This window comes from Thamnophis sirtalis, unplaced genomic scaffold (assembly GCF_051295495.1).
Source record: "Thamnophis sirtalis isolate CommonGarterSnake01/CBP01778 unplaced genomic scaffold, rThaSir2_p1.2 scaffold_1, whole genome shotgun sequence".
Lineage (NCBI taxonomy): Eukaryota > Metazoa > Chordata > Lepidosauria > Squamata > Natricidae > Thamnophis > Thamnophis sirtalis.
Window position 1 is genome coordinate 91,164,561 of NW_028261381.1, and position 20,056 is coordinate 91,184,616.

The window sequence follows — 20,056 nt, forward strand, 5'->3', positions numbered from 1 at the left end:
AACTGCATCCATAATGATGGAGACGGGCTATCATATATGTATTGCAAAAAGATTCAAACAATCACTAGAAGGGAGCAAAGAATACCATCCACTGATCATCTGAATTTTTGAAACCTGTCTGAGAGCTTTTAATTTTCTAAGGTTGCAGGGAAGAGTGATGGTTGAAGGTACAATAGTGGCTGCCACTTAGAATAGAGCTGGAAGGGACCTTGGAGGTCTTCTAGTCTTCTAGTCTCCTGCTCAAGCAGGAGACCCTATACCATTTCAGACAAGTGACCTCCTCTTAAAAATCTCCAGTGATGAAACGCCCACAACTTCTGAAGGCAAGCTGCTCCACTAGTTAATTGTCCTCATAGATAGGTTACTCTTCTAGGTTGCTTCTGTCCTTGATTAATTTCCATCCATTGTTTCTTGTCCTGCCCTCTGATGCTTTGGAAAATAAATTGACCCCCTTTTTTGTGGCAGCTTCTCAAATACTGGAACACTACTATCATAAACCCCCTAGTCCTTCTTTTCTCTAGTCTACTCTAGCCAAATCCAAACCCTGCAACCGTGCTTCATATGTTTTAGTCTCCAGGCTTTAAAAGTGCTCTTCTTTGCACTTTCCCCCCAAAGTCTCAACGTCTTTGGGGGGGGGGGGTAGCTTGCCCCATGTTAGCAGGAAAAGCAGCCTAAAAATATCATAATTCAGAACCTGAAGGGGTTCGGGAACGGATTTGTTTGTCTGAAAAGCTTCCTAATTCAGATTCCAGCAGAGGTTGGGGAGGAGGGGAGAAAAAAAGAAACATGCAAGCAGCGCTCGAACTCCATTGTTCCCTCATTCCAAGCCTCAGCCTCACGGGGAACTTAAGCCCTTGGGCTAAGCTTTGACATGTTGCGCAAAAACACTCGCGCCAGCTTGATGCCCAGTAGTGAAATGAAGATTCGCCTGCAATAGTGACGGAGGCGATGCATTGTTGAAGTAACTCAGCCAGAGATAACTGGACAGCGAGAGAAAAAGCCGGGAGGATTATAACAGACCCACACATGCAGTTGTGGGCTCTGAGCATTTATTAAATCGCTGTAAGTCACCCAGGGAAGGAAAAGGTTAAAATGAAAACTAGCTCTCGGGAGAAGTAGATAGGTAGGAGGAGCCTAATGCCACGCACCGCCAAAGCGGAGCGGGCACCGAGACGCTCTAAGGCGGGCTTTCTGAGAGAGACGCAGGGAGGCGTCTCTGTTGCCATGGCACCCATAGCGCATAATGATTGGTGGAGTCGGCTGTGCCGCAGGGACGAGTGGGAGCCGAGTAGGCGCTGCGGGTTTAGAAGCGGCGGCCTCAGGTAGCGTGGCGGCGTTCCGTCCTTCGACCGTTGAAAGGGAAGGGGGAGGCGCGAGGGCTGGGGGTGTTGATGGGCGAAAGGAGAACCCCAGAGATGGAGGCGAGAGGGGCTGAGGCCGTAGCCTCGAGTAGCGGGGTGGGGAGAGTCGAGCGTTATTCGAGGCGGGGAAAAGTGGGGCCCGGGAAGACCTAGCGCTCCATTCGCTCCTTTCTTCGCAGGTACTAGTCACCATCATGCCTACCTCCGAGCCCCCCAAAAGCAGGCGGGAGGCAGTCTATTCCTCCCCTGCTAGTTCTGACGATGAGGGGGCCGGCAAGTCTTCCACTTTCTCCCTGATCTCTGACAGTTTCCATCCAGAGTTATCAGATTTCCACCATGGGGGAGAGGGAGAAACAACAACAATCACTAGCAGGGGATCGAGCATCCCTGAGAAGATGAAACACCACCATAGGTAATGTGTCACTCGCATTGCAAGTTTCTACTTTTATTAGACATTATATATATATATGTATATGTATTTATATATATGTATATGTGTATATATATATATATATGGGCTAGATATAGATATATCGCTAACGGGGCTCCCAGGTAGTTAGGAAGGCGCATTGGAAAGCTATATTTAATATTGGTGGAAAGCATTTTGTTTATCCGAAGGCCTCTGCCCTGAGGTGCCACAAACTGAAACAAGGAATTATATCACTACTGGACAGAGCCTAGATAATCTGCAAAATGGCAAAAATTCCCCCTTTGTTCTATTGTACAGTGTTGCTGCTTGTTAGTGCCCCAATAAAGTTACCCCAAAGCACTGGAAGTGGCACGCATCTATACATGAAAGTGCATCGTGGTATTTTTAAATACCTTAGCTTGGTTAACGGCATATTTACCACAAAAGCTAATCTTCACTATTTTACAGTTTCTAAACTGATAAGAGAAAATGGCTTCTGCTCTATGTACTGCATAGAACCATATTAGACTGAAGCAGTTTATACATCTTGCAGGTATATAAAACTTAGAAATCCAATTTCTTCCCTAGAAATTTATTTCTATCTTATCAGAGATTTATTGGATATTCCTCTCCCATAAAGGAAGGTGTTAGAAAGTTAAAATGATAATATCAATAAATAACTGAAAACAAGCTTAGTGATTACTAAATATTTTAAGAAATAAGCTGAATATTCAAGTACTTTACATCCAAGAAGAGGTACAAACATCAATTTTTTATAAATTGGTCTGGAGAATTGAATATCCTCCAAATTAGATGAAGACATAAATTGGGATTGAACAAAATCAGAGAACATTGCATGAATGGCTTATATAACATTGAAAATAGGCAAAATTAACTTTAAAAAACAATTTTAGTTACTTTTCAAATATCCATATTTGGGGCTTTTAGTAAATCAAATGACCCTGGATCAAATAAGCACTATTATAAAAACATTGCCTTGATTAAACATGCAGTGTTTAAGGCAAGGAAAACAAAACTGTTAAAGTAATCAGAGGTAAACTGCAAAAATGATAATCCTGATTATCAAAAATGATAATCCTGATCACTTTCCCTAAACTCAACAATTGTGTTGAGACTTCACCTCAAAGAATTTCTGCATAGTTGGACCAATGTGTCTCTGAAAGACACCAGGTTTGGAAGGCTGAAGAAAGGATGCCTACAAATATTAGTATTTGGCAAGACTTATCTTTACTATGACAAGAAGGAACTTGATACATATTCCTACAGTTCCTGTAGCAAGTGTATGTTTATTAAAAAGTAATAGAAAAAGGAATATTATTGGATCACAATATATTTTAAGTATGTTTTGTTTTGTATTTATGTTTAATGTATTTGAAGAATTAAAGTTATTCATTACGTACATCTAAGATCATTTCCCAACCAAAAAAATCTGGACAGAAACTTCACTACCTTCCCTCTGCATCTTTAAATTGATAACCATTATTATACATTATTGTAATATGATAGGGAAACAAATATTGGTATTCTATCACAAGGCCTCATTATTTAAATTAATTCCAAAAGCCATAGTATAATTAATTTCATTGCAACTCTAAAAATCAAAAACATGCATCTGAATACTGTGGTTGTTTCAAAAAATCCAGGGTACTATGGTAACAATTGCATACTGATATGCTAGCAAACAATGATATGATAGGACTATATTCTACTGTATCATAAAGACCTTATTGAGTCATAGATGAAATATCCTGATTATCATTTTTATGATAATATACATTTTTAACTAAAATTAAATTTAGATATAATCATTTTCACATATATTGAAAATATATATTTGGATCAAATCATGAATTTAATCATATCACTTTTTTCCTCTACCTAATGTCATTATGAAAAATCTGCAATTCTGAAACACATGAGTTTGGGCTTTTGATATTCTTTAGCATATATGACTACAATATTCTATGTATGTGTTGATCACACTCTGAACGAATATTTACATTATACTATACATTGTGTGTGTGTATATGTATATGTGTATATATATGTATATGTATGTATGTATGTATGTATGTATGTATGTATATACACACACATATACATACATATTATACAGAAAAGCCATAACTTCTGTGACAAGTATACACTGAAAAAAAGTTTATTGGAGAAAAACACTTTCATTGTAATTGAATTTATTAACTATTGCTACATATTTCTGTGTACAGGAGGAGAGAGACATTGTGCTATATAAGTAGAACTGTGTAACATTGGATGAAATCTACTAAGGCAGTGGTTCCCAGACTTGGCAACTTTACGACTTGTGGACTTCAACTCCCAGAATTCTCCAGGCAGCTCTGGAGCTGCCTGGAGAATTCTGGGAGTTGAAGTCCACAAGTCGTAAAGTTGCCAAGTTCGGGAACCACTGTACTAAGGTTATACTGACTTTCATTATAATACTATTTCTCTCTCTCTCCTGTGACCTCGTTCTATTTTCCTATAGAAGCAGATTTGTAGAATTGCATGGAGAGTGTTAAAGGGAGAGAAGCCTATACAGTAGCAAACAGTAATTTTGGGTAAAGGCCCCTTAATTATAGTAATATTCTAAAGAACAGTTCATAATATTACTTGTTTCTTGTTTTTTTTAAAAAAACCAAAGATTTGTTTTAAAATGGTATTCATTAAACACTATTGCATCTGATTTCTTACTTGTCAATTCACAGTCTGGAACAAATTAAGGATACAAATAAACATTCACTTGCTTACAATAATCTTTCACCATGGGAAGAATGGTTCCTTTCCAAAGAGAGAGAACTACGTGCTCGTTTACAAGCAAAAGCTTTTGAGGTGAATACATAGCTTATTATCTTTATAGTTAACGACTATGAGACATCAAAATGCATACTTTCCCAATTATTTTTTAAATACAGATTGTTTTTATATTTTGATCATATTTGCCATGCTTTTTATTTGCTGCTTATGTCCTGATTCATTACTAGTTGTACATATTTTACTCTGTTGTATTTATGTTATGCTTGATAGAACCTATTACTTGCATTTTAATTAATCAACTCCCTCCTAAACATTTAAATTTAAAATGTAATGCTTTTTAAAAAAAACAAAAATCTACATATGTATTGAAGCTTTAACACATTAAAATGTGTGCTGTTCACAGGTAAGTGAAGTTATATGATCCAGGATAAGAGATGGTTGGCTGTAAAAGTATATTTTGGTTGACATAAGTTGTGATAAACTGTAGTATGTTACATGACGGTTAGAGATATATCTTGAGCTTTTGTGCCTTTCAAAATTAAATTTATTTCTAAAAACTTAGTACTCTTTTTCTAATGATATTCTCATTTCATTTTTTTGAAATGATGCAGTCTTAATATTGTTTGCATTACCTGTATTTTATGAAAAATTCTGTCATTCCAATGCCATCTATACTGATGCACATTTTTGACTATAATTCAATAGCTATTTTTGAATGACTGGTGAAAGAGTTTATTGTCATAACTATTATTTTATCTACCTAATGCAAACCTTCCTGCAGCTTTCGAGGTATGAATTCTAGTAACTGAAGAAACAAATGGGACTTTTGGCAAAGAAGAAAACTTGTTGCTTTAAATTCTCAATTTATTATAAAACATTCTGAGCAATCTTTAGGAAGTCAATTTGGCCTAGATTCAAGAAATAATTTTCTCTATTGTTAAGTAAAGAAATGAGGGTACCAAGTGGTTGTTGTGTGTTCTTCAATTTTGTTAAACATGCTATATTAATTAAACAACGGTTGCTGGGATGAAACATTGCAATAAGCAATGTTTTCATGTTTTCATGTTGGTATCATTATTATAAAAATATAGAAACCTCTCCCAGCACCTGTTTAAAATAACTGGTTTCTTCATTGAGAAATGACTTTAGCATCCCTTGTCTGCAAGCCATGCCCTCTGCATATCACAAAGAGGGGTTTGTAAGTTCCCTATTGAACAATGCCTCTGTCGTGGTGGTGGTGGTGGTGGTGCTGATCAAGTGGAAGCTGTTATCCATTATATCCTTCACTGCTCTGTTTACAATGGGATCAGGCCCAAATTATTAATGACAGATGAACTCAAGGCCTCCAGCCTTGCAAAATTAAACTGTTTCCAACAGTCAGCAAACAAGTTGTTGTCATTTACACTTATAAATATTTAAGATCTTAGTTGTAGCTTTATTGTAACCTTTTTACTTCTAATACTTCTGTTACTCTCTTGTATAATTTCAGTATGGTTAGTTTATTGTATGTTATGGCATCTTCATATGTTGTGAACTATGGTTACAACAATAAACATCTACATTACATAAATCATTTTTACAAATCTTAAGAGCTGGGTTTACACAATATGCTAAAGAAAAAACCAATTTACATTATGGCTTAGAACATTATGTAGCCCTATCAGTATCAGTTAGAGCTTCATTAGATCAGAATGTTTGATTGTAGCCAATAATTATACAGAGATGTTGATATCACTAAATAGATTATTATGTTTCATATGTTGTATATTATGCATTGATGCCACATTCATGTATTCTGAGCAGAAACATGAGAAAAGCAGGAAGATGAGGTTAGTAGAACAGACCTGCATAGTCTTGCTTTCCTCCACACAGGGAACTTGAGCGAGAGAATTCAAGGCCCTTACATTTGATCAAACATCAGTACAATATCCACAGTGTTCAGAAATGTAATGATAATAATGGTAAGACATTTGAGTCCCTTGTGGGATCCTTACCTATGTTTACCATGATAAATTGTTCATTAACTTTTTTTGAGTGAAGAAGCAATCTGGAGTTTGATTTCATTGCCTGCACAAACTGGGGTTTCTAATTCTCAGAGGAAAATTCATCTTTCTCAACAAGGGACATTGATGCCAGTATGAATCATTGCCCCCAATCAGTCAGAAATAAAATTAGTATGTTTGGCACGTTCAATAAATGCCCGAGCACATTGTATTTTACAGTTTAAGTCAGTGGGATAGCTGAGAAGGAAAGTCAGGGCAATTCCGCAGTTTTCCAAAGTCATGCCCTACCTCTGACAAGAAAATAGGTTAATCCTTTTCTGCTTAATACATTTTGGGGTGACTTGGAGAATGTCACCTTACAGTTAATGTTCTGAAGAGTAAAAGCATTTGGACATAGACCTCAAAACGTGAATTTCAGCCTGTGGATCTTATCTAGAAATGACTTGCTTCCATGTTTATTGTTTTCATCAAACAAGCTTAAATTACAAGTTTTGGAAGGACAAGACATCCAAGATATTCATTAACTCATGTCGGCCCTTATACAACTGCATACTTATTCATTAGAGAAAACTTCATGATAAGTTAAACACACATCATGATGAAACATCTGGTAGCAAAAAGATTTCTGGAAGTTATTACTTTCATTACCTTAAAATAAAACAAGTTTGACATGTACTTTGCAGTGAGAACTGTATTTGGATTCAAAATTGCTGTGGTTTATGCAAAGTAATCAAGAAGCAAAGAGTAATTTCCATCTGTTTCAATAGGAAATGAATCAGCAAATGGAGGAAACAAAGGTAAAACAAGAACGAGAAAGAAAAAAATTAATTGCTGAAGAGAAACACAAAGAGTGGGTCCAGAAGAAAAATGAAGAGGTGAAAAGGGTGAAGAACTGCTTTTCTCTTTCAGCTATATATTATACTTGTGACATGGCATTTAGTATCTGTTTTAATATGAACCAAAATAATATTTTAGTTCCTAAGCTTTAAAATCCACTGTAGATTTTTAGTTAGATTTTATTTTGGTGATTCAGCAGGAATTAATGTACTTCCTTCCCCATAGGATGAAAACATGACCTTTCTTATTCTGTTAATAACAGTGAGTAAGATTGATAAATTAATAGCAGATAAACATAGGTTTATCTTGGAATTAGGTTCCATGTGGTATTCTGAGGACTTTTTTTCTGGGTAAGTAGTTTGCTCAGTTTCAGTGCCACTAATGAAGTATAAATTCATCACAGTTAAAGAGAAATTCCTGTGGGTTTTTTGTAAATTCTTCTTGTAATAATATCTGCTTTCTGCTGATTTAATATTAAAGATTGTTTAAATTCTGTTTTCTATTGATTTGAGCTTCAGGCAAGAAAATAGATGAGATTTAAACACAAATTATATAATTCATAACCAAATAATAATTTAGCTTATGCTTACATTATTTATGATAATTTTTATATACTTTGCAAGTAGTTCAGAATACTCTGTTGTATAGCAAGCAGTGTTTCCTCATTCTTGCCAACTGTCAGACAAGTGGAACTGCAGATTATAGAATTTCCCAGCCAACTTGGCTATTGCTAAGAATTTGGGGATATGTAGAAGTTGCAAATTTGGGAAATATGCACTAGATATTGGATATCAGAATTAAAAACAGCCCAACTTTCCTCTAGTTGTCTGGAACATACTTTTATTCAAACTATATAATAGAATTAATCTATTTTGGTAACCCATGATGTGAAATTAACAACATTTAGAAAATAGGAGTGACAAGTTTTTATTATTTGTGATGCCTATTTTAGTGTTTAAATGCCAATTTTAATATTTAAAATCAATTTTGTTGATTTAGAAGCATAAATTCTATTACACATAGTATACTTTGCTAATCAAATTAACAGATTTTGCTTTAAATGTAAAAATGCAGATTCAGAATATTTGAAACTTATTTTTATAATGTTTGCTAAAACCTTTCAACAAGAAGATTAAGAATTAAAAAAATATGAAACAGAAAAAACAAAAATTCTTTTAGATCACAAGTGCATCTTTGGCATTAAGTTGTGTTCAATGTACAAAAACAAAAATAAATGATCTATCACACTTATTCCTATTTAATGTGTATTAGAAAGCATTGAGGGATAAACATATCCTTAACATTTTGTGCATCCTAAAGAATAACATTAATCATTCAAAATGTTTTGGATTTTTCAGAAAAAAATATTGCACTGATTTTTTCCCCACATTTCATATTTTATCATTAAATTTTAAGTCTGTTGTCTTATAGTAAAATATTAAGGATATAAACTTTTAAAATGTATAAAAAATCTAAGTGGAATTCAAAGCAGCATTCTTGCTCAGATTTAGAAAGATGAGTTCTTTAGAATATTACATAATTGATAGAGAATGAATATCTTTCATTCAGCCTTGCAGTATCAGTTACTTTAATATGATACAAATGTTATATTAATTGCAATAGCCCTCCTTATCAGTTTATAAACCATGTTTATACAAAAAGAATATTATATCTAAAAATTAGTAAGCCTTGTAGAATAAAATTAATGTATGAAATACACTATATTGCCAAAAGTATTTGCTCACCCATCCACATAATCAGAAGCATTTGTCAGCGAATACTTTTGGCAATATAGTGTATTATACCCAGAAAGATTCCAAAACTATCAATTATCAGATATGTAAAATGCCAGCCGTTTCCAGGTCATGCTATCCCTGGGGCAGCTTAGCAGTTTATTGTCCAAAGCTGATGCAGTTTGAAGTGCTTCAGACATGACTTTCCAGGCAAAGGAGACCTGTTTCAGGACTCAGTCAGTCTTGGGGCATCTCCATTCATTTCTGGCTCACAGGATTATTTTCCAGAAGCTGCCAAATCATCCAAGAATGACAAGGTCCAAAGGAGATTTAGCAGCTAGGTTAAAATTCTAACTGCAAATTTAACAAAAACAAAAAAAAATGTTATATAACTAGTAAAATGGTTTTGTAAGATAAGTACACAGTGTTTTAAATTCTTTATTTTAGGGAAATTAATAGAATTTCCCTAAAAAACACTGTTATGTTGTAATTTTTGTTTGCCATTCATGTCTTGCTATATTTTCTTCCTGTGGAGGCACTGTAGACAAATCGAAAACTCTAGTTTTGTTGACTAAAGTGTCAGGCTGCTTTTACTAAATACAAAGCACAAACTATACTAGTTTTGGCATGTTCAGATGTTCAAAGTTGATGTTTTGATATGCGCTGCTGCTGCTGCTTGGTGTTTTGCTATAGAGATAGTTAACCTTCAGTGGTATCTAGGTTGTTTTCGGCTGATGCCAGAAGACCAGGTTCATAATCTAAAAAGTATAGTATATATACATTTTAATAAGGAACAAGTCTTGCAGCAGCCTATGGCTGATACTATTATTATTATCTTCTGGCCTCTATTGGTATCAATCCAACAGCAGTTGCATTGCTTAGCATAATACCATATCTTAATTATTTCAGGTAGAAATTTATGCTTTCCTTTTTAAAAAAGAGTCATCAGTTAGGGCAATTATGCTGCAGTTTGGTAAAAAAGTCACAGGACTTATTTTGAGTTTGCTGTTATTTGTTATGGTAGAGTCATTAAAATGGCTTCAGTGCTTGCTTCCATTGTAACACTTGAGGCATTTTCAATTTTCAAAATTAATACAATTTAAAATATTCTGGCTATCCAAGTGAACTACTTAATTCCAACTTTAAAGAAAACTTGTCTTCCATTCTTTGCATTTGCCTTATCCTATTGTTTTGCAAATCTATGTACACTGTAAACTGTATGATTGTTTGAAGAGAAATGTGTCTGTACTACCAGGCTCTAAGTGTGAGCAGGAAGGACAAGCAGTAAAAATTAAAGTGAAGCCTTCTAAGCAGCTTATAAATATTAATAATTTAATTTAATATTATTTAATAAATTTAATAAATATTAAAGAGCACCTGTCATTTCAGATCCATCATGGCAGCACCTATTAGCGGGCATCCGCTCACCTGCTGCCTGTCATGTCCCTCATCTTGTTGTGTCATTGCCGCATCACCAGTCATCCCATTAAAGTGAATGGGACAGTCGATGAATCAACAGCGGGTCAGAGGAGCTGCTGCGGGACAGAGATGAAAGTTACTCTTTCAAAATTATGATTTAAATCAAGTTGATTTAAGTCATCAAGCCTTTTTACTAGTGATTTAAAGCATGATTTAATTTGACTTGATTTAAATCAAATCCCACCCTGGTAAGTAGCAAAATCAAAAAGTGCTATATTAAGAGCCATATTCTTCCAGAAGAAAGTGGAAATGAAACACTCCTTCTTTCATTGGATCATGTCCAAGATTGGCTTTTACAGATTCAATTTACAAAAGAATAGTATCCTTATAAATAGCCATGGTATACAAGCCAGGTAATAAATCTGCATAGGGACTCATATCTTCAGGTGCAGATATTATTAAGTAACCAGAATATCAATAACTTAGATTTTCTGAGGAGTAATATTTCTATATTTTCTAAAATAATACTGTCTGCAGGAAAGGAAAGAAAGACAGCGTAAGCTCAAAAAAGAAATGAGAGAAAAGGAAATAAAAGAGTTTGAGGAAATGCAGTCAAAGGAAAAAGCAAAAGAAATGTATAAGGAATGGCTGAAGAAAAAGAATACTGAAGATCTTCAAAAAAAGAAAGACGAGAAAGTAAGTTTAACTTAGCTTTTTATTTAGAGAAAATTAGTAATATTTTAAAAAGAATGAGTTTCTTCCTGTTTTTTTCTGGTTAAAGACAATTGGATCTTGTTTGTTAGGTTTAAGACTGAAGCACAAAAAATCCATAGTTGCGGGGTATGGGGAAAGATATTTTTAGTGATGAAGTAACACTTGTAGAATATTTTTCCACAATAACTCATTTTGCATATTTGACCGTTTCTTTCAGCATAGGGGTTTCTTTTTATACACATGTTAATCTAGTTTTCTAATCTGCTTTCTCTTTGAGACATCTATATATTTTGGTGCTGTATTCATTGTTGAATTTTAAATTATTGTATATATTGTCCTGAAATATCTGTTATAATGTGGTTAATACAGTAACTACTGTGAACAAAATGATTAACCAGTTAAATAAAAGAGTAGCTGAAATAATTTTACATATATGTACACACATTCATTATGCTCTTCCCTTAGAGAAATAGGTGAAAAGGAAGACCAAAAAGTTTATAGTTTGGTGGAATTGGTGAATTTTTCAGAAAGAGACAAGTGGTTTAAAGAATATAATAAGGCAATATATGATCATGGAAGAAACAAGGATGGATTGCAAAGTTTTATGCACTCATCAATTCTATTCCAGAAGATCAGACTACCTTTTAGATCTAGCGTATCTTTCCCTATTCTGTTATTTTTGCAAATAAAGTATCATATTTCTAAAACTTCCATTCATTAATTATGCTTTTTAATGTTCCATTCTTCTTATATTCAAAATTGCAGTATTTCATGTGGCATAATCATAAATACATGCAGCCATGAACATTGTCTACTGAGGTTTTCACAAAACTGTTAAATTGTTTATAAAATATATATGGTTATCTGACTTGAACAGTGCAGATCTGTTAGCTTATAATAGAAAACAATCCAAGATAAAAACAAGCGTCAATTCATTTTTAATAAGGAAAAAAAAAATAGACTGTGTTTTTAGGTCAGGTTTCTCCCATGGCACACACACTGCATTCCCTGCTTCTATAGTGAGGTCAAAATATTAGTAGGCTTTGGCAGATTTGGCTAGCATGTTATAGGCCAATTAGACCCAATTTTATTCTAAGGTTGCTGTCATTATATGCAAGCCAGCATCTCTAATCTAAAGATTACTTTACAAGTCAGTGTACTGCTACCCTAGTCCCACTGAAAGAAGGTAGATGCTGTATATTGTATCTGCTCAGAATAATGATTAAGTTGTAAATATTTTTCTGGTTTTAAATCTGGTTCGGAAAATTGAAAGTATTGGTTACAAGCACCTTTAAAACTATTTCTTTCAGTGTGAGAATTAATCATGGGCTTAAATAATCCAATTCAGAATTATTAATGTGTAAACTATAACTCGATTGTTTCTAGAGCAGCCAATTATCTTGATGAAATATATTTTTACAGGTTGCAAGGCACTTTGTATTTAGATATTGTTACATGCCTGTTACTTTTTCAGGAAAAGGAAAAGCTACGGGAAGCTGAATTACAGGAGAAAAAAGAAAAATCAGAGAGGATGTTCAAAGAATGGCTGCAGAATTCTAAAAACAAGCCCCGCCCAGCTTCTGCTGGCTATGCCTATGTCAATGGGAAACTTGCAAGTTTGTATCAGTAGTCAGACAACTACTGTAATACAATATCTCCTCAACTTGTATAGAAATGTTGATTTTCAGAAGTTTTCTTTAAAATATTAATGAGCCGGGTGGTAAATATTTTGGATGTGAAGGGGCATTAAGAGCCAAGGCAGGCCTTCAGAGCACACTTAATAGCCTAGAAATTCTGCATATGCCTACAAATATAACCAACTTCATTATATCTAGAAAATAGGTTAAAATGTGTCACATTGTATTGCTGTTACCACTGACAACAGACTTTTTTTTTAATCCTCCTGGCCTAAGAAGAAAGAGAAAGACATAGAGGTTTCTTTTTCTTTCCAGTGAAGAAGATAGTAAACACAAGATAGTATCACACAACCTAACAATTAAATGATTACTGGATTGTCTGGAACCAACCCAGGCTAGGGGTGGAGGTACACTACAGAATTCCAGAGAAGGGGCAGATGCAGCTGAAGAAGATATAATTAGGGGTATGATGGTTTTTTGTTGGCTACACAATGTAAAAATACCATAAGTGCTGCTGTCATGTAAGCAAATTCTGATTAATATTTGAAAGAACCTATGTAAATTGTAGACCAGAGCTGAAAAGAGTATCAATGGTTTTAGGTAGATAAAAAGTGCAACTTTATGCCAGATAAATCAGTCAAGAAAAGCTCTTTAAATCTTCATGTTATCATGACTAAATCAGGTTATCAAATACTTTATAATTAATCCACTGCTTTCTTCAGTTTGAAGGTAAAGTTTAGCCTGCATACTAGTTCTTAACTATTGCTTTCTGAACTTTTCAGCATACCCAGATGGAAATGCCTATCCAGCTCCAGCCTTTTGCAACCCCATACCTTGGAAACCAATCCCTGTGCCTCCTCCTAAGGAAGAGAAGTATGTTTCAGTGAAGAAAAATAAGAGGCCTCTATCCAGTCACACCCATAGATCTTCATCAGTGCTTTTTCAAAAATCCAGGAGTAATATTTATCTTGGATCATTATATAGACTTCATAAATAGCATAGGCATTTTGTACATAATATTAGTGAAGTTTAAAGTGTTATATTAGGTGTGACATGTAAACATCTATGATTTCTTGGCTTTTGATACTTTTTCATTTTTTATTGTTAAAATAAAGCACCTAGTAGAAAAATAAATGATAATATTTTCATTTTGTATAGGATCTCTTGTGAGCCATATCTTTGTGTTAAATACTTAAAACTATTATATTTACATATGCAGCTTATATTGCGTTTGTGCTTTTTTTGAGCTAGCTAATGTTACGAGATCACCACAACATAGTGGAAAAATAAATCAAAGTTGTGGCTGCAAGCTGAAACTAAGATTTTAGTCCATTTGGGCCTATAGAGTCAATTAACTATTATGTTTTATCTAACTATGCTTGTTAAACTAACTTGCAGAGTGTGAAGTTGAACATTTTTAATATCCTATTTATTGATTTGTGAAATGCATCCCTTTCATATGAAGCAATCGATATGTGCTATATTTGTAGTATATTTTCTCTTCATCTTAGTTTTTCTGATAATGCTATTCGTTTGTGGTAGCTTAATGTATAAATAATATTTATTTTAAATCTTAAGCTAGCAGAAGAAATAGGATTTTTATACAATATATAGTGCACCAGCCAGTAAATACAATTTGTAATTTCTAAAGAAATTATTGCATTTTATGTTTTAAAAGCAATTGTTTAAGGAATAAAACAAATTGTTACAAGACTAATGATATTCATTAATGGTTTATAAAATATAATACACATTAAAACATAAAGTTGTTGATTATACATAAGCAATACCCATCTTCATATAGGTTTAACAAAATAATGCACAACTAAAGTGTATTCTGTTACAATACACTTATCAGTACTAAAGCAGACAAACTATGTTTGGCCATAATTTAAAAACAAGGGCTGTTTATCCAGATAGGCTTTACAACCTTTCTATAGAAAAGAAGTCACTGCAACATTGTCTGAAAAATAAAATGAAAACTGTTTGATAGAACATTTTAAAACATTTTTAAAAACCATAAACATGGGAATATATACAAACATTAAGCATCAAGAAATACAATTTAGTGATGGTGACATTATTAGAAAACTGATTAGAATGAAATCCATTTGCCATTAGCTGGAAATCCTGTTTTGGACATTCTGAATATTATATTATGTTCAAAAAACCTTGTAGAACCAGGCCAATTTCATAATGTTTGAAGAATAATTTTAGCAATCTTTTTTTTCTTAATGAACTAAAAGAGTTTTATTTTTTAATATTTTGAGCAACCAAGCAAAGAGGCTTAATTTTTGAAATTACTAGACTGTAATCCTTTTTCTATACATTTTCTGTCCTTATAGAAGAGATTTACATCAGTCACTTAAAAAAGGCTCATATAAAATGAATCATAGATGAATTCAGTTTGAATCTCATTAGCATATCCAGTTTTTTTTAAATATCATGAGACATCAATGCTATTGACAGGATTTAATCTATTCACAAAAGATGGTGCTCTTTAGTTTCAAATGCTATGGGTAATTTTAAACTGCCTTGCAGAACATGGTGCAGAGCTGTCTACAAATTGGCCTTTTGTAAATAGAGCTGATAGCAATAATTCCAGTGACATTGGGTAGTTGGTCAAACTTGGTTTCCCACAATGCCTCTAATATCAAAGAACTTCAGGCTATTGTGGAGATTGCTCAGCTATCAGATGCTGCTCTCAGTCCCACAGGACTCAATATAGGGAAAGGGAAATATCCCTTAAGCAATTGTTCAAGAGTACCTCATATTGGCAGCAGCCCTAAATATATGCGTTACCTCTACATTTTTATTACTTTTCCTTGATGTTTACTGGATAATTTCAAACATGTCAGAATTTATAAACTTAAAAAAAATAGCTGTACATATAATACCTATTTTCAGGGCCTGGCTTAGAAAAAAACTAAGCTGAAGTTGTCATGTATACTTTTGTCCTCTAATTATTAGATTCTTCACATTGGAATGCTGTAGCTCATTCTTCGTCTTAAATCTCATGAAGTCTGAGAATGATTATGCTGACAATATAGCATACCATTCTCAGCTCAATTGTGCTCTGAAATTCTACTATGGAAACATGATGCTATGGGGGGGGGAAGTGGGCATAAAGAGCTTGTACATCAGACTTCAAACACTGGGCAGAAATATAAGCACTTCGAGCAAAACATTAAGGGCCAACCCAATGTATGATACGAGACTTGCGTAGATAGGGGTTATTAGTGATTACTTTAAAATAATGTTAAGTAATACTTTTATATACATTAAGTGCAGATTGCTATACTACTTCTCTTATCTTACTCACTGAATCTGGTCTTTGTAATTGCAGAATTGTAATCTCAACCCAAGCCCGTCTGTTTGGGAATGATGAAGACAAGAACCATGAACCTAAGGCTGTTAGTCATTAATTCCTCTGCTTTCCTTTCCCAGCATGCATGAAATGCGTGAAATAAACAGAAGGCATAGTACAGCATTACTGTGAGAGGTAGTATTGATGGAAAAGTAGATGGAGGGTGCAGAGTTAGAGACAATATTGTTTAAATGTTTTCAAAGGGATACAATTTCAGAAAGAAATGCTTTGTTCATCCAAGTTATTTCTTCCCCATGTCTGAAGCTATGAAACAGTCTCGCCTTTGTTTAATATTATTCTTAAGTGGAAACAAAATAACAATGAACTCTGATTTAACTGATCAGTATATGTGCGAAATATGCATATATATCTGCATTGGGTGCTAATTGTGGCCAAAGAGATGCATTTTTCTGTTTGCATAACATGGTTAACAATTTTCTCTAAAGCTTCCATTGAAATCACTGAAAGGCTTAGGAGAATGTTGCGAAATGCCATAGTTAATAAGAATGAAACTGTTTTTAAAAACCCTATGTATAGGATTAGTTCTGTTAGTTTGTTATTGATTTTTTGTAATTAAAGATTTTTAATTCTGTTGCCAGAGGCTTTAGTTAAGAAAATGCATCATAAAATTGTAGCCTAAATTTAATTCTATTAGCGTCTTTTCACACTTTTATTGATAATTTATTTTAGACTAAAACATACTTAAAACAAGAGGTATTAGAAAAACAATCTTAGATAAGAGATCAGTATTAAAGCAGCAGCTGAGTCAGTCAATTATATTAAACATTATTAAGAGCTAAAGAAAAATATATTTGGCTTCTAAAAACCAATGGAATTTGATTAGATAATGTCATGAAGAATGAATGTCGCAAATGAAGTATTTCTGAGAGCCCGAAGAAATTTCCTATACTTTTCTATACTGTTTCTCTTGAGCATATAAATGCATGTAATCCTTCCACTGTAGGGCTGTTGCATTTTCAATATGGAAAATACTGAATCAGGGAATAGTCTCAATAATTCCCCATGAATGTCACTCAAATTAAATCAGATGCTGCAGATGCAAAAGCCAAATTAAGTTGGCTTGCATGCAAGTTTAAAAATCCCTATATAATGCAGGATTGTTGTTCAAATGAAAATTAATAGTGAATAAGTTTCTTTGCTACAAATATTTACATTCAACACGTGGGTGCCTGCAGCAGCTGGTGGTTTTAAAATGCTTTTGGCAGCGGGGTTATTATACACTGAATATTCATGAATATTCAAACTGGGCTTATAACATCAGGTAATTTCTGGGTGGAGGTAAAACCAGATTTATAGTATTTTTATGGCTATAGCTGCTTTATTTTATTTGGCACAAACTGGACTAGGTTGGGTTAAGAACAGTGAATTGCCCAAAGTCACATTGTCTGCATAGTATAAGACACATCTCCCCAGATTTATTCCAATACATTTAACTGCACAGTGAAAAACAAAAATACCTTGTAGAAGAAATGTAGAAGAAAATAAGGTATTTTGATATGGTACAGGGAATTTTGGTAAAATGAATTATTTAGGAAAGGAATTTTAGACAGAAAAAGTTACACTTTGCTTTTTCAGGATACTCCTCCATATCACCTATTCAGAGATTGCAAAATAAAGTACAAAATTTTATAAAATTGCTATACATTTTATAGCAATTTTATAGCATTTTATTTTATTTAAAATAAAAAATGCATTATTTCAAATTCCGAAATATCTAACAAGAAATAAATTAGAAATCATCAAACATTTTACACCATATTCCTCAAGCGATCTTGTGGCAACCTAATAAGTCTAGATTCCCAAGAACCCAAAAAATATGATTAAGACAGGACACAGGTTAATGTCATTGGCCCACAAACAACGGAGACTTCTACACTCACACAACTATCACTGTAGTAAAATAACTAATGAAAGACAGACTTTGTATCACTTCAATGATGCCTGGGTGATGTCATGGAGATGCTATAAGTCATTAGTAAAAAACAGTCCTCTGCTCTGAATGTAGTCGTTATTATTTTGCCAAGTATCTGGGATAGCATAGGAAAAAAACTTTGATTGCTTTAATTTCAATCAAGTCTTGTCTAGAAATGACTATAAAGTCCCTAGACTTGTTTATACACAATCTTTAATAGTAAATAGATTTAATTATGACCCATCTTAAATATATTTCGCATATTAATCAAAACTCCTATATTTTTAAATATAAGGAACTCATGAATTGGCCTCTTACAATTAAACTTACAGTAATTTATTTAGAAATTACTGAACATAGCAAAGGTGTGATCTTAATAAAATCTACCCCAAAAAGGTTTGAAATACCTCTTCATGCTATTCTTTAAAAAATACTTATTTACATTTTGCCTTTAGAGTTTAATTTGTATTATCCAAAACATAATAGCTTTCTTAAACAAACAAACAACCCTGAGTTGATGCAAACACACTTTAAAATTAGAGAAGACAGTACTAAGATACCACACCATCAGAGATGCTCCAACAATTCTATACTGAGGAGAGGAGGGCTAGTTAAAAATTGACCTTTTTCTACATATTTAATTTTATCTTTGCCTTCATGTCTCCTTGGGAGAAGTATTATTCTGCTTTGCTTGTAGAATGTGTTGCATCTAAAAAAATTCTAAAAATAGTAACTTCAGAATGAAAGCTCTTGAACAATCTTATCTATGGCATTACAAATATGATTTTCTATCTGCCTGAATAAGGTTTTAGGCAAGATTGGTCATGAGTGTACATGTTAGATTCAGTTCAGTCAATATAATGTACTGGTGAATAGGGAAGAAGAAAAGCATTATTTGGTTGGTTTCCAAAATGATACAAAGCGTACATCTGAAACTTTATTTTAAGATGGGATATTGAAAAAAGTGTGGTTGGTTTAAAATAAAGCAATCCAATTAATTCTAAGTAGGCAAAACTTCTGGAAGTGCGATATTGATGTATTGCTATCCTAAGAGGTGTTGAAAGTCTTACTGTTTGCTCAACATCTTCAGTCTTAAAACGCATTTTAAAGACTGGTGAAAAGAAATGTAATTATTAATTGTCATATGCGAGTGGCAATATCTCCCAGATTTTTAAGTGAGCTTTTTCTCCTGGTTTTATTTTTGCTCTCAGTGTGGCCTCTAAAGAGGGAGGAAAAGACAAGAAAGACTCAGCTATAAGCCAGGTCCATGAGGTATCTTAACAATTCAAAGTCCCAAATAAAAGAGACAGTTTAATAATGGTGTAGGTTAACATCATCAATACTTCTTGAGTGTGAGGTTTGCTCCCTGTTTATATACATCAGATTGCCCTACAGCTAATGGCAGGGTGTGATTTTCTCCTTGCAATTCCTTGATTAGGGTATTGTGGAAGAATTGCAACATATTGTGCAAGGCTGTAACCTGCCACTATGTATGACAGGCAGGCAGAAGACCAGTAGAGTGCATTCATGAACACCAATGAGCAGTCAGAAGATACAATAAAAATCAACCACTGTTCCAACTAGGAAACTGAGTATTCTGGATCAAGCAAATCCAAAAATGCTAGAGAATTCTTGGATGTTTGGCATTCAGACAAGTCAGCATCAATAACACACATAGAAATAAATCATATTTACTTACATTTCTTACATTTAAGAGAGAGAAAAAAATATGAAAGAAACAGACCTGAAAACATCTTGTCCAACAGCCCAAACCAAGATAAGCAGGAATTAAAACCAGACAAACAAGCAAGCAGAAAACAATATGCTAACCAAGGAAATCCCAAAAAGAAAAG

At 33.7% G+C, this 20,056-nt stretch overlaps 1 protein-coding gene across 4 annotated transcripts; it reads left to right on the top strand.

The window, feature by feature from the left end:
• The first annotated feature begins 1,185 nt into the window (after positions 1 to 1,185).
• On the top strand, positions 1,186 to 16,393 carry CCDC34 (coiled-coil domain containing 34). Of its 4 annotated transcripts, XM_087718891.1 has the most exons (8): positions 1,186 to 1,322; positions 1,541 to 1,773; positions 4,512 to 4,635; positions 7,331 to 7,447; positions 11,090 to 11,248; positions 12,741 to 12,882; positions 13,686 to 13,776; positions 16,250 to 16,393. In XM_087718891.1, exons 2-8 carry the CDS (start codon positions 1,556 to 1,558, stop codon positions 16,326 to 16,328), a joined length of 930 nt encoding a protein of 309 aa, XP_087575017.1. In that variant the 5' UTR covers positions 1,186 to 1,322; positions 1,541 to 1,555; the 3' UTR covers positions 16,329 to 16,393. The 4 variants fall into 4 exon arrangements, with proteins under 4 accessions (XP_087575017.1, XP_087574988.1, XP_013916613.1 ...); XM_087718862.1 differs by lacking the exon at positions 16,250 to 16,393 and having other exon boundaries at positions 13,686 to 14,616; XM_014061138.2 differs by lacking the exon at positions 16,250 to 16,393 and having other exon boundaries at positions 7,331 to 7,438; positions 13,686 to 14,616.
• The last annotated feature ends 3,663 nt before the right edge of the window (positions 16,394 to 20,056 follow it).